The 16,964-nt window shown below is 46.1% G+C and overlaps 1 protein-coding gene and 1 long non-coding RNA gene across 3 annotated transcripts in view; one reads left to right on the top strand and one right to left on the bottom strand.

The window, feature by feature from the left end:
• LOC135970248 (uncharacterized) overlaps positions 1 to 16,964 on the top strand; it is a 163,222-nt gene that overhangs the window by 97,762 nt on the left and 48,496 nt on the right. The window lies entirely within an intron of this gene.
• LOC135970246 (aldo-keto reductase family 1 member B10) lies at positions 1,726 to 15,520 on the bottom strand. Of its 2 annotated transcripts, XM_065542577.2 has the most exons (10): positions 15,145 to 15,520; positions 12,336 to 12,503; positions 11,129 to 11,245; positions 9,709 to 9,786; positions 6,052 to 6,174; positions 5,662 to 5,768; positions 5,146 to 5,227; positions 4,534 to 4,617; positions 3,805 to 3,887; positions 1,726 to 2,093 (listed from the first exon to the last, which is right to left on the bottom strand). In XM_065542577.2, the coding sequence occupies exons 1-10, from the start codon at positions 15,208 to 15,210 to the stop codon at positions 2,051 to 2,053; spliced, it is 951 nt and encodes a 316-aa protein (XP_065398649.1). In that variant the 5' UTR covers positions 15,211 to 15,520; the 3' UTR covers positions 1,726 to 2,050. The 2 variants fall into 2 exon arrangements, 1 of the variants encoding a protein (XP_065398649.1); XR_012432871.1 differs by lacking the exon at positions 5,662 to 5,768.

Here is a 16,964-nt window from a genome sequence, read left to right as displayed (position 1 = left end):
GGTGGGAGTTATCCGATTTTCCAGGTGTTTTGTGTCTCATTTTCCTTTGGCTAGGAAAAGGAATTCACTTCCCATTTGCGATTCACAGATGAGGCGATGCCTCACCCTGATTCAGCTGTTGCTGTTCGGGCTGCACCCACAGACCAGAACCAACTGTCCGACCCAACCCAGTGACATGAACCCAGTACCTCAGTTGAAAATGCAGAATCACCCGTATTCTGTGTCACTCACGCTGGGAGCTGGAGGCTGGAGCTGTTCCTATTCAGCCATCATGGGCGTGCCTCCATATACATTGTAAAAGTACCCCGTCTATGACACTGTGTATGGATGTGAACATATATACTAAAAATACAAAAATGTGGATGGGAAGTATACCAGGGAAAGGTCTAGCCAGGAGAAAAGAAACTGTGCTAAGATTTTTAAATATTGGATGTTTGATTCAAATAATTGGTTATAATAGGTGATCAGTTACACGTGATGGAATAGCTGGGCTATGGAAAGGAGATGAGGCAACTCAGTTTAGCAGCAGCAGGAAGAGATCCTCGCTCCTAAGGAAGAAGGACAAAGAAAGGGTGCTGCTCCCTCAACCCAGAAGCTTTGTCTGGTAAGAGATAGAATCATGGTGGAGGCTGCCTGGAAAAAGCTGGGCCCACAGAGGAATGTGCTTTCTACTGGAGATGCCACTCAAGGTCAAGAGACAGGGAGGGAGGGAGAGAGAAATGCCTGACTCTTCCCTTCTCCAGCCCTTCAAGCTCCTAACAGTACCTCTCACTGAGCAAACCCAGGGGAAGTTATAACATAGCAAGGAAGCCTGGGAATGTAAGTGTACCCCCCAGCCCCAGTCAGAGGGTGAGGGGACTTGCCAATTTAGGATAGGCATTTGCCTCTGGAGAGGTAGTCAGGGGAATGTGCACAAAGTGGTCTTTGACTATATTGGTAACTCCTAATTTCTTTAATTTTTTTTAAAGGTTTGGAGACAATATGGTAAAATGTTAGCATTTGTTTTTGTTTTTTGTTTTGAGACAGAGTCTCTCTCTGTCACCCAGGCTGGTGTGCAGTGGTGCAAGTCTGGCTCACTGCAAACTCCACCTCCTGGGTTCAAGCGACCCTCCCACTTCAGCCTCTCTAGTAGCTGGGACTAAGGTGCACACCACTACACCCAGCTAACACCTGTTAACATTATAATGTGGGTGACCAGAGGCTCATTACTTTATTTTCTGTACATTTCTATATAGTTGGAATATTTCATAAGAAGCGATTATTATAGGACAAACAGAAATGTTCCAGATTAATGGCAACAGTAAGCATCTTTATTGTATTTCCACCCTGCTTTCCAAGGAAATGCCACATCTCTCTCAGTGAAGAGTACCATCTTTGTGGAGTTTGCAGGCTGTGCCATTGACTCTTTGGCATGATGGTGTATTGAAGACAAGGTAGGAGAGCAAGACAGGGAATGAGTGGAGACAGGCAAGGAGGAAAGGTGGCAGGAAAAGGCTCAGGAGGAAGAGGATGACCATCGATCGCTGTGAGCTCTCCCAGAGCCTGCCTGCCTTTCAAACTTTGTTCAATCACTTATTACCTGGGTGGCATTGACAAGTTCCTCCTCTCTCCCTCCTAAGATGTTAAGAGTACCTACCACAGTGGGGTTATTTTGATGATTCAGTGACTTCCCCCACAGGAAAACACTTCACATTGTGTGGGAACATAGTCCACTCTCAATCCATCTTGGTTACCATCATTATTGTTTATTATTGATCTTTACATCCTCAGTGTTGGCAGAATTTCTTGTGCTTAACAAATATTTTTTCAGATCAGAGAAGTGGAAAAAAATTGTCCTCTGCTTATTCAAGCCATGTTTTTCTGTGATATTCTGATCCTCGTTGCACATACAGAAATACATGTGTAAAACAGCACCTCGATTCTGGTCTACAGCAGGACGAAGTTCACTGTGATCTCAGATAAGCTTGGCTAAAATAGGACGTGAGTGGAGATAGTCACACTTCAGCGAAGAAAGAGAATCCCCTGTGTAATGTCACCAGGAGATTCAACCTCAATATTCTGCATGGAAGGGGTAGTCCTCCAAATGAGAGGATCTGCAGAAACAAAAAGAGAGAGAAACTGTGTTCCATCACAGCAAAAACTCTCTTTGAGAAGGCATTCTTCTCTGGTGGACTCTATCATATCTGCGCTCTCTCAGCCTCCTCCCTGCAAGAACACAAGAAGGGTGCTCACACCTTGATCTTCCCTCAAACTGATACGAGGGCTTTGCTAGGAAGGAGGACAGACAGTGACCAGGGCACGGGAAACAACTCGGAATGACAACTCATGGTTAGCCTGGTGTCAGGTGAGGCAACTGACAAGTCTTGTCCCAATCCACTGTCACAACATGCTGAGGTGGGAAACAACAGCAGAATTGACAGCTTGGGGATTGTTGTGAATATTAAATGAGATAATAGCACTGGCAAAGGGCTCAGGACCCTGGCACATTCTCAGCGAAGGTTCAATGGATGTTAGCTGCTACTCATATTATCATCCTACTTTATAGGTAAAGAAACCAACTAAGAAAAACTAGGAAATTTACCCAACGTCACACAGCTAAGAAACCAGGGTTAGTGTTGGATCTGAGGCCAGGTGCACTTACTCCTGAGCCACCAACCCATTGCCTCCACTGGATATGATGTTCATTGGAAGGTCAGCCGTTCAGTTTGGGGGAGAGTCCCATTTTATGTTCACCCTGCCTTTTTACACTAAGCAGCTGCTACTTTGTTAAACACTGATAAAAATAAGCCATTATAAGATGAGGAAAGGCTTCTGTGATACTAAAGGTGGGCAGGATAGATATGGAATATCATGACAAGCAAGCTGTGCTTGAGATACTGAAACCATTTTTAAAAGCTGAAAAATCATTTTGGCTATAGAAATATTGGAAGAAATTCAAATTGGCATTGAATTACAGACCTCGAAGTAATAAATGCCAGACAACTCTCTTTGATATATTTAATTAGATACATTAATCAGAAAGTATTGATTGTAAAGAGATGATTTAGGATTCCCACCTAGCCAGAGTGAAAACTTTCTTTCAACCATTTATCTGACATTTAAAGTAGAGTTACCACCACCTCCTTTAAGAGGCATTTGGAGATTATTTAATCTAGCCTCCCCGGCCTTCTTGCTTGAATGCTCTAAACACAATCCCACCTCAGGGCCTTGGCACCTGCTGTTATCAATGCCAAGAATGCTCTTCCCCCAAATATGCATATGGCATATCCTTCACAGCAAAGCCTCCCTTGACCCACCCTGTATAAAGGATCCGTCCCACTACCACCCACCACTTCCTATCCACTTTGCCCTACTTTATTTTTCTGTCTAGCATTTGTTACTGTCTGTCACATGTATTTTGATTTGATTTATTTCTGTTCTGTCTTCTTCCCTCCCTCCCTAAGCACGTGGAGGCAGCAGCTTTGCATAGTATGATAACCCAAGCACCTAGAAGATGCCTGGCACATAGAGGACCACTAGATATTTATTGAATGTAGGAATAAATGAATGCTCACCTTCTACCTATTGACAACACACCTTCTGTTACAATTCTAGCTCTACATCCAGAAGTTCAGACAATGAGCAGCAATTAGAGATGTGTCCCTCGCAGTGATTCCCAGGTACCCCAATTTTAGTTTCAGAACTGCCCCAAAATTGTATTTGAAGACACAAGCAGTCCCAGCAGCCTTCTAATTCTTCCAACTAACCCTCTACCAGTTTAGAAAAACTCCTGGCAATGCTCCTAGTTAACTCCATGCCACTTACTGCAACACGTTACAGGCCCTCCAGTTTCTGTTGAAGCTGAGGATGGTTGCCATCTCCTCATCACTCAATTTAAAGTCAAAGACCTGGAAAGATAGGAGTTCCAGGACATCATCAGTAAGGCAGTTACTGCTGTGACTGGAGACTGCCGCTCATTCTAGCAGGGAGTTCTAGCAGCACAAACTGGTCACAGGTGTTTTTCCCATTATATCCACGGGGTATAAATTTTTCTCTAAATTAAGTCCTACACACAGACCGCAGTATTTGTAGTGCTCAGTGTTCTAGGGGAGGGAGACCAGGTTCACAGGCACTAAGCCCCAGGTGTGCACAGGCCCTGTGCTCCATGATGCGCCCTTCTAGAAGACAGTTCTCCAAGGACAGTTCACACCTCCTCTGCTGCCGGAAACGAGCAGGGAGGCCAGGACAGTCTGCTTATGTGGTGGCCCAGGGCTTAGCTGCTCAGGGGCAACTGAGGGTCTTCTCAGTGGTGTGAGGCACAGCTGTGCTCAGACCTGACAAGGCTTCAGCAGGCACCGTCCCCAGCATGTCCTCAGCCCATGGATCATTCATCTCAGGTATACTGAGCCTAGCACCCTAGACTGGAAAATGATAGGGTAGTGGGAACGGAGGGGACCAAAGACAGTGCAGGAATGAGCTGAGAATCCTGGTGAGAGGGTCTGCCTCTGCCCCACCCCACGGAGAAGTACCAGGGCCAACCAGCCGGGATCTTACCTGAATGTTCTCAACAATGCGTGCCGGTGTCACAGACTTGGGGATCACAATCACATTCCTCTGGATATGGAAACGGATCAGAACCTGTGCGGAAAGGGGACATGATGTTTCCACTCAGCTACAAGGACCCTTCCTTTTATGGAAAGGAAGAATAAAACATCCCTGCAGCTCACTGTGGCTTCAGGTACAATCGCTGATACTGACTGAGCCCTTCGCAGCTATTAGATTTGTGCCAGCCCCTCGCCTCATCTCTCCCTTCACCTTAGGGACAATTCTGTGATCTTCATTTTTCAGGAATAAAGAAAGCAGTTTGGGGTCATAAGGCTGATCAGAGGTAGAGTTGGCGTCTGTACCCATATCCCTAGACTCCAAAGCCATGCTTTGCGACTTGGCTGTAGGACTTAACAGGAAGCTGTGAGGCAGAAGCTATCTTTGTTTCAGTGACAGCTCTTGTGTTTCTTGAGGTTCCAACAGACTTCGAAGAAACACTATAGATGGCTTCAGCTCCTGTGTTCTTCCCCTTTAAGGAGTTAGTTGAGGACAACACAAGAAATGAAACATGAGACTAGAAGAAATAGTTGCTGGATAACAAGAAAAATAAAAATATGGCACCTGGGCTGCGGTTTTCTTGTGCTTTGCAGCAATCTCCTTAATCTTGGGCTCCTCCAGCAGGGAAGGGTCCTCTGGCTTGGCCCTAGAGGCAGAAAGATGCTGATGTGAACAATCACCATGGCTACCATGTACAGATGGACACCACTCCAATGAGGGTCTCAAGACTGATCATCAGAGCCTCTCCATCTGGGAGACAGGCAGGAGGATCTGGAAGCTTGGGTCCTTCCCCCGGGCTCTGAAGCCTCAGTATGTTGCAAAGCCTGGTTCATGCTTGGGTGGCTGAACTGGAAATATTCCCAGAGGGTCAAACACGTCGCCCATGTTTTTGTTGTTGCTGTTGTTGTTGCTTTTCAATTCCCATTTGTTCCCACTGTCATCCCATTTGGTTGTACTAAACGCATTACTTTACACATGTTTTTCTTTAGAGTGACTTATGGTCTCATACCAATATTTACCAAACATAAAATAATGTTTTTAAGATTATCAAGAGAAGGATCCACTGCTTGGAAGCCTCACCAAGGTCTATCCGGAGAGCCCAGGGGGCTGTAGGCCGTAACGGTGATGCCCTTGGAGTGGCAGTACTGGATCAGTTTCTCCTGCGTGAGGTACGGGTGACACTCAACCTGCAACAGCAAACACTCCTCATCATGGGGAAAGCTCTCTGGCTTTTTGAGTTGTTCATAGGGAGTTCTACACAGACACCCAAAGACCACCAAGCAAAGGCCAAACACCTACCCACTGAGATTCTTGCTAACACACCCATGAGATCAGCCTCACACCTCCCGAAAGTGTCCTGATCACTGACCCCTGAGATGAGACTCAGGGTATAGCATTGAACGTTCCTCCCAACGTATAAGAAGTAATAGGGCAAGACCTTTATTTACCCTTATACTAAACAGAATTTACCTGGTTAGTCACTGGTTTATATTTCAGTCCAGGTTTGTTCAAGAGCTTCTCAATCTGGAAGTGGTTGAAATTGGAGATGCCAAGGGCTTTCACCAGCCCCTCATCCACCAGCTCCTCCATGGCCTGTCATAGAAAGGAAGACCTTTTGGGCAGCCCCAGAGGGACTATAGGGACCCCGGCTTGCCTCAGTCCTCCCTGGGACAGAAATTGCTAAAGGATCCACCACAACAGGGTTAGCCGAAGCATTCACAGGAAATTTCAGTCCAGGGCCTGGGTGCCCATCAGTGATTGGTTCCAGCCCTACTGCCCCTCCCCAGCCCAAGAAAAAGTAGGAGTAACAGGTAAAGATTTATATTCTTGCCACTCTCACCTTACACGTAAAGAAACACACTCAAAATATACTTCTGTACACAGGGGAAATATGAAAGTTTTGTAATGCAAAAAATAAAAAAATAAAAAATGAACATTTGCAAGCTTATGAGATGATTTTATTTTTAATGAATCCAAATGACAGCGGTTAGCTACTGCTGTGTGCGTTGTACACCCAAACCTAGGCAAGCTGTGTTAGTCAGGAAGAGGCTGCAGCATGTGGAGAAGCCTCACTAGTGGGTCCTGAGTCACTTTCTCCCACACCAACCATGCTTGGGTTTGCAGGAAGGTCATGCACATAGATTATGCCCTGGCAGGTGCACCTGGGCAAGGGGTTGTGTGGGGCTGAAACCTGACCCACCGTCTGCATATCCAGCCATGCTTCCCGGTACAGAAACTACAGGGACCCCCAAGGAAGGGAATCTTTGTATAACTTTTAGCCTATATTGGGCATTTTCCAAACTTGCCCAAAGATATCATATATGTTAGCAGCAGCCTCCAATGCAACATGTATTTATTAGCCATCTATTACATGTTCCAGAAGTTGTCAGGATGTAAAAGTATACAATGTGCTTCCTTCTTCTGGGATTCTTATAGTCCAATTAAAGTGCTAGGGTTCCCTTCTGTGGAACCATCAACCATGACCGTGGCATAGACAGAGTCAGAAAGGAAAGAGAAGGAAGAGATTCACACAGCCTGCAGCTGTCAGGGCAGACCTCCAGGTAGAGTTTAAACTGCACCTCAGAAAAAAAAAAAAAAAAAAAAAGAGAGAGAGAGAGAGATAAGAGGGGAAAAATATGAGCCTATGAGACAGGAAGGCAATAGCAAAGCTCAGAGGCAGGGATGAACATGACATGTTCAGGGAACTCTTAATCCAGCCCTTCTCAACTTTGGCTGCAACTTGGAATCACCAGGGAAGTTTAAAAACTACCGGTGGATGCAGTGGCTCATGACTGTAATCTCAGCACTTTGGGATAGGATTGGAACAGGGGGTTTGGGCCTGGGTTTCAGCAACCTAGGGTAAGTTTTTAACTCTTGTAGGCCTTAGTATTCTCTTCTGAAAAAAAGTCTTATAATACATACTAATAATATATATCTTTCTGATACACATTATCAGAGGCTGAGACAGGAGGATTGCTTGAGGCCAGGTGTTCCAGACCATCCTGGGCAACATAGCAAGACTCTGTCTCTACGAGAAAATTGTTTTTAATTAGCTGGATGTGGTGGCATGTGCCTCTGATCCCAGCTACTTGGGGGAATTGCTTGAGCCCAGGAGTCCGAGGCTGCACTCAGCTATTATCTTGCCATTATACTGCAGACTAGGCAACAGAACAAGACTCTGTCTAAATTTAAAAAAAAAAAAAAAAGTAATATCGGTGGCTAGATTTCATCCCCCAGAGTTTCTTACAGATTTTATCTGAGTTGTAGCCTAGACATTGGGATTTGTAAACTCCTCAGGTGATTCTAATGCTCAGCCGACATTGAGAACCACTAGCGTAGACGAAGTTATTCAATTGGGTAGTAGAGTTTAAAAGCTATGAAATCATAAAGTTCCCCAAAACTTCTGATTGAGCAATTAGATAATTTAAAAGCTATTGTACATCATAGGTCAGGTTAGTTTGCCTGTCTTCCCACTTGACTTCTTTATACTTTTTCCTCCCGTCTGCTTCAGGGTGGTCAATGAGGTTTCTACTGAACTGGCTGTGGGTCTACAGAAACATCCAGCGCTTTCATATTCAAGCCTGCTCATTTCAAATCAGAGCCTCTGACCTTGATCACCGATATCTTTTCATGCCTTTCAAATGTTTTATTTAACAGTCATTCTCGTATTCATTCAGAAAACATAGCACTGTGAGACACAGGCTATACTTACATACTTGCCATACTTAGTATCATCATAGGAGCTAAGGCAAAAAAACTGATCAAATGTAACCCAAACTGCCAGTTGCGGTGGCTCACACCTGTAATCTGAGCACTTTGGGAAGCTGAGATGGGTGGATCCCCTGAGGTCAAGAGTTCGAGACCAGTCTGGCTAAAATGGTGAAACCCTGTCTCTACTAAAAATATAAAAGTTAGCCGAGCATGGTGGTATGCATGTGTAGTCTCAGCTACTCAGGAGGCTAAGGGAGGAGAATGGCTTTAACTCGAGAGTGGGATGTTGCAGTGAGCCAAGATGAAGCCACTGCACTCCAGCCTGGGCGACAAAGTGAGACTCTGTCTTTAAAAAAGAATGCTGTGTTTTGTGGATTAATGTTTTTGAACCAACAATACACAGAAAAAGCTACATTTAATTGAATCTTGTCAATTCTAAGCATTTCAGAAAGGTGAGGCTTAATATATTTTCCCTTGTAAAACACAATACAAACTCGCAACTACATGTACCCCTACACAGACAGCTGCCACTATGACACCATTAACTCTTGGAGTCAGATGCCACTGATCATTTATAACTCATTCTTCCACTTCGTTCTCTACTAGCATTTGCAAAAGGATAGAATGGTATAATAAAAAATGATCAGAGAAAACACTGATCCCTTAATTCACTTTGAATGTGAATGATGTGAAACAGGTCATGATGTGATCTGGGAAGCAGGGCACTCAGGCTCCCTGATTTCTGGATGTGTGTTCACTGCCTGCCAAGCACCACGCTGATGGCTTTGGTGGTTGGACTTGTGATTCAGATGAGTCTGGGTCCAATCCCAGCTCTGCCACACACATTGTGACATGACCTGCGCAAGTCACCAATCAATCTAGGCTTCAAATGTCATTATTTATAAAGGGGGATGTTAACCCTGCCTTATAGGTTTAGATGATTAAATGGCTACTGTGACTAATGTTCCTGGCATGTAAACCATCTTAATCTTTATCACACCCTCAAAAATACATAGTAGTAGTATGTGTTATAAGACTTCTTTTTTAAGAAGAGAAAACTGAGCCCTAAAAACGTTACAAACTGACCCTAGGTTACTCAGCTGCTATGAGCAAACCCAGGCCCAAACCTCCTGTTCCAAATGGCTCGCTCTGGTTTGAGAACAGCGTGTATATTCCCCAAAGTGGGGTACATTGTATTTTCAGTCTTATTTGAAGACTCAGTTCTAGACTTGAAATCTAAATAGTATCAGATGCACCCAAAAGCCAAAGGTGATGAGGAAGATATTAGAAGAGCTAGAGAATCACAATGATGAAATTAGAAAGCATCAGGCACACGGCCTCTTTCATGTCAATGGGAAGTCTCATGGATAACTGAAGATTTCTCTCCCAGCACACTTAGAGGAAGCTGGAACCTACCTCCCAGGCATCCAAGAACGTTGCTTTTCCACCGATGGCATTACCTTTATCATCTTTGGGGTAAAAGTCATCTCCAGACTGTAAATACAGAATGAAAAGTTTACTGGAATCTTTATCAGGACACTTGGTTCTGTTAAACAAGGTTTCAGGGTCCTAACTCTTGCTAAATACCACATGTGCATACCAGTTTTTCAGGCTCTGTATAGTACATACTACAAGAAGGTGAGTTTAAATAAAATCTCTATATCGGCCGGGCGCGGTGGCTCAAGCCTGTAATCCCAGCACTTTGGGAGGCCGAGATGGGCGGATCACGAGGTCAGGAGATTGAGACTAGCCTGGCTAACACGGTGAAACCCCGTATCTACTAAAAAAATACAAAAAACTAGCCGGGCGAGGTGGTGGGCGCCTGTAGTCCCAGCTACTGGGGAGGCTGAGGCAGGAGAATGGCGTAGACCCGGGAGGCAGAGCTTGCAGTGAGCTGAGATCCGGCCACTGCACTCCAGCCTGGGCGACAGAGCGAGATTCCGTCTCAAAAAATATATAAATAAATAAAAAATAAAATATAAAATAAAATCTCTATCTCTACTATGGCATATTAATCCATATATTTTAGAAACCACTGGATTGATGTTCAGATCTGCTGTTAGTACATTCCAGAAGCCACCTTTATCACCATGGACATTCACCTCATGGACATTCACCATGGACATACACCTAGATCCTGTGTACACCCAAGGGAAAACTTTCATTTCAGTATCACTGGATAAGGATTAGATCTCCAGGGTGTGGTTTTCTGGGGAAGATATTGGCCAGCTTCTATCCTTACAGCCTCTAGAAGAGACATGGAATAAGGGATGGCAGGCCATCAGCACTCCCGCTGGTCAGGAGGGGAGAGAGCTGGAAATTTGTCTCTCCCACCCCTCAGGAGCAGCTAGAGCAGAGCCCCAGGCAATGGGAGCCGCGATGACTACTGGCTTCCTTCCAGCATCACCGCACTTGGGCTTTTCTCCAAGATGCCACTCCCGGGGTGTGCTTTGCTTAAGAATATAATTAGGCCCTGGAATATAGTTATGCAAGTCTAATCCAAGGGATTTGCTGGGAGGGCAACTCTGGGGTGCAAAATCAAGACAAAGGTGATAGGGCAGGTGCAACTTGTCTGGGCTGCCAGAAATCATGGCTTCTCTCAGACATAACTGCAAGAAAACGCAGGCATGTGGCCACCTCAGCAGCACACATGGCCTCAGCCTCCCTTCCACGCCAGCGTCTTTCTGCTCCAAGGTATCTTCCTGACCACCTGACACTCCCAATTATGAACTACAAGGTCTCCTGCCCCAGTCCACACCACCCCTAGCCTTGGTACAGCTACTATTTTCCGGCAGCTGCTCAGAATCTAGAGGCTGAGAAAGGGAGTCGCTCAAACCTTGAATCCCTGTGGCCAGTGAATAAGATAGAGGTCCAGATAGCTCAGCTTCAGGTCCTTGAGGGTCTTCTCAAAGGCTTTCCTCACAAGCGGTCTCTCAAAGAAAGTGGGCCACAACTGCAAGAGTGTAGCAATAGGCTGTTAATATTTGGAGAAGGAAGGGCCACGTTATACCCATTGTCCCTGCCTTTTGATTTGCACCCTGAGCTAACCTGGCACAGGCCATTTATAACAAAGCTGATTAAAGTCCACAACACAGTGTGGAAGATCACCAGGGCTCAGCACGTCAATGACATGTCTTAAGTGTTGAAAGCAATTTACTTTTTCAACTCTCCTAGTACTCTATATGTCTCTCAGATCATTTAAGTAAATGTGGCCACAGATTTGAAATGTGTTTACCTGTCTCAGTCTCGTCCTCAACTGTGGGCTCTCTGAGAGGGGGACTTGTGTGTAACTTTTAAATGTCAAGCATTCCTAGGCCTTCGGGAAAAGATGGTCCTTTATCTGACCTATCTGATAGGTCCCTTATCAAGCCTGTCAGGCCCCAAGTGATAACTTTATAAGGGCTTTATCCACACGTGGCTGCTACACAGTGGGGTCTATTTGTCCCACCAGATGTATGCAATTTCCACGTACCTAGAACTAGTGTTTTCTCAGCAAGTTGTGTATAATGTAAATCCAGTGATTCTAAACCCCCTCACACCCAACATCCTCTTCTTTTTTATAACATTGTGTACCTCACCTTTCAATAGACTTAATGAAGAAAATCATATGTGACAATAGATAAATGCTCCTACTGTTTCCAAAATGCCCTCTGGCTGACAACCTCGGGTCACAGTTGCTGAGACCACAGTGCTGACAGGGAGGCCACACATCAAGCCCTGCCTGCACCCTTGGCCTCTGACTGCCTCTGGGCAGATGGTGGATCCCTCTGATGGGGAACAGGGAGGCCCAGGGCAGTGCAGGGCTCCATGGAGACAAGCCCACTGTGGGAAAACCAACCCGCAGGCAGGTGGCGCAGCAACGACATGTTCAAATATCAATAGCGGCTTGGAGTATGGATAGAATTGTATCCACGGATGTTATCAAGGCAGGGATGAAAAGGGCTACATGTAGAAAAGGCTGACAGAGTTCTGGCTGCTGACCCGACCCAGACACTTCTGCCTGCCCTCAAGTGAAGGCCTCCCACCCAATGCGCCACGTGCACCTTGCTGACGATGAACAGGTCCTCCCGCTTCACAGCCTGCTCTTGGATCTTCTCTTGGATGGCTTCCCCCACCTCATGTTCATTCTGATAGACATAGGCACAGTCAATGTGACGATATCCTGCATCAATGGCCACCTTCACTGCTTCTTTCACTTTGCCGAGAGGAGACTGAAAGGCAAAAGAAAAGCCCATCACACACGTATTATTTTTTTTTTTAAGTGATGGGGCCTTGCCATGTTGCGCAGGCTGGCCTCACATTCCCAGGTTCAAGCAATCCTCCCACCTCCGGAGTAGCTGGAATTACACCACAGTCAGCAACCAACATAGTATCTTATACCCAGACCACCTTCAACAGGCTGCCCCACATGGCCCAGTTTCTCCAAACCAAGGCCTCACTGGGGTCTCCTTGGCCAGGGGATATCCAGGAGGATACACACTTTAGAAAAGTTTTCAAAAGAAAAGGAGGAAAGTGAATTAATTTTATGATTATGTCCTTATGTCCTGTCCTAGTTAAAGTCAGTTCCCCTTTCATCCAGGTTAGTCCTGAAATGTCTTCAGGTGTGTCGGGGAGTGCAGATGGCTCCACTGCAACTTTCTGAAGACCCAGATGAAAGCTTGACTCTAAATAACCCAGAGGGATTTTCAGACAATATCCCCAAACGGTGATAAGGATCTGGATAATGGTCATTACAGCATCAATCCGGATTCCAATACTTACTGGCTGTGTGGGCCTAAGCAGGTGACTCAATCTCTGTCAACCTTGTCTGCAAAATGGAAAAAATAATAGCGCCAGCCTCATGAGGCCTTTGTGGTGATGACACGCTGCAATGAATGTTAAGTTAAGCACATCACCTGACACACAGGAAGGCTCAGTAGAGGCCGTTCATTATACAAGGATCCTTTCAGAAAAAAAGGAGAAACAGAAAACCTTATAGGAATAGAGTTTGTTTTCCATTCCTATAAGAAGAAAGAGGGAGGGAGGGAGAATGAGAGGGAGGGAGAGAAAGAAGGGAAGGAAAGAAAAAAAAGGAAAAAAAAGAAAAGAAAGGCAATAGAATTATCACATATTTGTTCTAACCTAACCAAGCCAATGATGGGGGCAAAAAGCACTTAAAACTTGATCTCTCACGGAATAGTCTTTTAAACCTCTTCTATTGTGAGATAACAAACATTGAAATGAACACAAAACAGAGATGCACAGCTGCCCTACCACCTGGACAAGAAACCGGCTGCTGCCAGGCATCCAGAAACACCCCTGTGCCTCCAACTGCTATGCTACACTTCCTTCACCTCCACTGCCAAGTTCATAATCCTTTATCTATCATCTCCACGTGTTGAAGAGGCTCCTTTCGTAATTCTTGCATTCAATTCCAAAATTGTGAAACTGTCTGGTGAACTTACCCAGGGTGGGCAGATTCCCTGAAATTCTGGAAGTGATTATTTGTTCCATTTATATAGGATTGAAGCTCTGATTTTGGGCAAATCTTGCTATTCAAGCAAGAGACGCTATGCATGAATCAAGCTGGAAGTGATCTGTTCGTCCAGATACACCTAGAACGTATCCTGAGAATGACCCAGTGTGGCAACAGAGTGTCCTACCCTCCAGCTCGGCACAAGAGAGGGGAAAAATCAGGGTGCACAGAAGGAAAGAGCGCCGTAGGCAGAAGACCCCGCAGGGACATTAGCCACAAGGCACAGGAGAGAAGAGGAATTCCAAAGACTGCTTCTGATCAGTAGTTAGGGTAGTGCTATCATGGATGGAAATGGCAAAGAAGGCAGAGTGAGGTGGTGATGGAACAACTTCAAACTTAGCCTAAGAGAGGCTCAGGAACCTGCCTCACTGAGTCCTGGATGTGCCTTATGACGTTTTGCCAGCTGACATTAACACAGCCGGGTGGAGCCCAGGACTCCCAGCCCAGGCTCTCGGCAGCCCCAGCACGTTGCAGATTTCAGTGTGTACAGGAACCACCTAGGGATCTTGTTAAAGTGCCCATGCCCATTAGGTAGCCTGGGGTGGAGTCTGAGACTCTGCGTTTTCTCTCTCTCTCTTTCTCTCTTTCTTTCTTGGATCTCACTCTGTTGCCAAAACTGGAGGGCAGTGGCCCAATCACTGCTCACTGCAGCCTTGACCTCTCAGGCTCAACACTCAATCTCCACCTCAGCCTCCCAAGTGACTGGGACTACAGGTGTGTCCCACCATGCCTAGCTAATTTATTTATTTTTTGTAGAAATGGGGTCTTACCATCTTGCCCAGACTGGTCTCCAACTCTTGGGCTCAAGCAATCCTCCTGTCTGGGTCTCCCAAAGTGCTGGGATTACAGACATGAGCCACCACACCCGGCCAGTTCTGCATTCCTAACAAGCTCCCAGGTCATATGGATTCTGCTAGCCCAAGTCCCACACCCTGATCTGCAAAGGGATGCCAGGGACTTGGGGCTTTGCATCCTCTCCGCAACCACCCAGCCCACAACAAAGCCACAGCCAAGACTCTGGGGAAATGTTGAGCCCAATTAAGTGTCCTAGAGCCAGAGAGAGAAACTGCCCTGGAAAACAATTTTAGGTCCAACAGCTCCTTGAACTTTGATACTTGCTAGAGAAGCTCTCAGCGCTGCTGGGAAAGCCATCCTTGGAGCTTTCCAGCCTGAATCAGCTCTGAGAAAAGAAAGCAACCGGAGTCCCGGCTCCAGGACTGAATCTCACCTCTCCAAAACCCTGCCCAAACTCCAGGCTTTCCTGGCTGAATGCAGAAAGAGAAAACACCCAAACGCCCCTCCAGAGAAGAAGGCTGTGCAAAGATTTGCATATTTACCTTCCAAGTGCCCAGGCCCACAATGGGCATCTTGGCTTTGGTACTGAGCTCCACAAAGGTGGCCATGGTTGGTGCAGAAATGATTCTGAGTGAGCAGGTAGAAGTCTCACGTCCTGCTTTTTGTTGTTGTTTTTGAGACAGTCTTGCTGTGTCACCGATGCTAGAGTGCAGTGGTGCGATCTCGGCTCACTGCAATCTCTGTCTCCTGGGTTCAAGCAATTCTCCTGCGTCAGCCTCCCGAGTAGCTGGGATTACAGGCGCCCACTGCGACTTCCAGGTAATTTTTATATTGTTAGTAGAGACAGGCTGGTCTCAAACTCCTGACCTCAGGTGATCCACCCACCTCGGCCTTCCAAAGTGCTGGGATTACAGGCGTGAGCTACTGGCCAGGCTATGTGCTGCTTATGAAGACTGGTGTTATCTACAGTGGGAGGAGCTGGAGCCTGGCCACAGTAGCTTTCCTGCCATAAGCAAACAGAAAATCCATTCCAGGCTTTTGTGAGATTAAGGATTGTATGAATGAATTATTAATCACCGCAACGTTGTGCAAAGTTCTCTGTTCGTTAACAGTATCATTGGAGTTTCTGCTTGTTCACCATGACTCAACAAATTCAACACCCCCAAAAGTTGGAAAGTAGGCAGGGAGAGAGAAAGGAAGGAAAGAAGAGTTGGGGGAGGGAGGGAAAGAAGACTGGTCAACACAGTGAAACCCTCGCTACTAAAACTACAAAAATCAGTCAGGCACGGTGGCACATGTCTGTCATCCCAGCTACTTGGGAGACTGAGACAGGAGAATTGCTTGAACCTGGGAGGCGGAGGTTGCAGTGAGCTGAGATTGTGCCACTGCACTCCAGCCGGGGCGAGAGAGTGAGACCCTATCTCAAAAAAAGAGAAAGAACGAAAAAGAGAGAGAAGAGAGAGAGAAAAGAAAGAGACAAAAGCAAAGTAGGAAGAAGAAACAGCGACTTTCTTTCCCCGTGATGCTTTCCTCTGTGAAATGGAGTCTAGGGAGGAGAGGTAAGAAGCAGTGTTTCCATTTTAAAAGTTGCAATTCCAGGTTCAATGCAGAGATGGTCAAATCCTGGGCTGATTAGAGTCAGCTGTAACTAGTTGGTAGTCAGCAATCTAGGGAACATGATACAGGCCTGGGCCATGCTGTAACACGCCGTGACAGGCCAGGGCCACGTCACAGCGTCAGCTTCGGCTTGCGGGTAGTGGGTTTTTCTGTCTTCTTTGCATTCTTGTTTATGAGGTGGGTTTGGTTGAAAATTGAAATGGACTTGAACCTCTAGGCTGTGGCTTATGACAGCTCATAGAAGGCAATTGGCATGATATTTTGCACCTATGAGTGAAAGATCTTACACTTCATTGATGTTTGTTAAATTATCTACTTCAACATTCATAATACATGCATAGGCCGGGCATGGTGGCTCACGCCTGTAATCCCAGCACTTTGGGAGGCCCAGGAAGGTGGATCACTAGAGCTCCAGGGTTTGAGACCAGCCTGGCCAACATGGTGAAACCCTGTCTCTGCTAAAATCTGAAAATTAGCCAGGCATGCTGGCACATAGCTGTGGTCCCAGCTGCTTGGGAGGCCTGAGAATCACTTGAATCTGGCAGGGAGAGATTGCAGTGAGCCAAGATCGTGCCACTGCACTCCAGCCTGGGCGACAGAGAGAGACTCTGTCCCAGAAATAGATACATAAATACACGCATGCCTCATCACCTGGTGGCCACAAAGTCTCCTGGATGTGCACATGGGGCACCTTATTTTCCCAGTGTATACTGGATGACATGCAGGGCTAGTATTGTTGAAATAG

Source organism: Macaca fascicularis, chromosome 3, assembly GCF_037993035.2.
Source record: "Macaca fascicularis isolate 582-1 chromosome 3, T2T-MFA8v1.1".
In the NCBI taxonomy this organism is placed as follows: domain Eukaryota; kingdom Metazoa; phylum Chordata; class Mammalia; order Primates; family Cercopithecidae; genus Macaca; species Macaca fascicularis.
The sequence above is the reverse complement of the archived record's forward strand: the minus strand, read 5'-3'. Positions and strand labels throughout refer to the sequence as shown.

What these genes read in the sequence shown, in the direction of transcription:
- LOC135970246 (XM_065542577.2), bottom strand. Translation starts at nt 15,210, where the DNA reads ATGGCCACCTTTGTGGAGCTCAGTACCAAAGCCAAGATGCCCATTGTG. An exon ending in TGGGCCTGGGCACTTGGAAG is followed by an intron (nt 12,504 to 15,144) that starts GTAAATATGCAA and finishes TTTGCCTTTCAG; the next exon opens with TCTCCTCTCGGCAAAGTGAA. An exon ending in ACCTGTTCATCGTCAGCAAG is followed by an intron (nt 11,246 to 12,335) that starts GTGCACGTGGCG and finishes ACACTCTTGCAG; the next exon opens with TTGTGGCCCACTTTCTTTGA.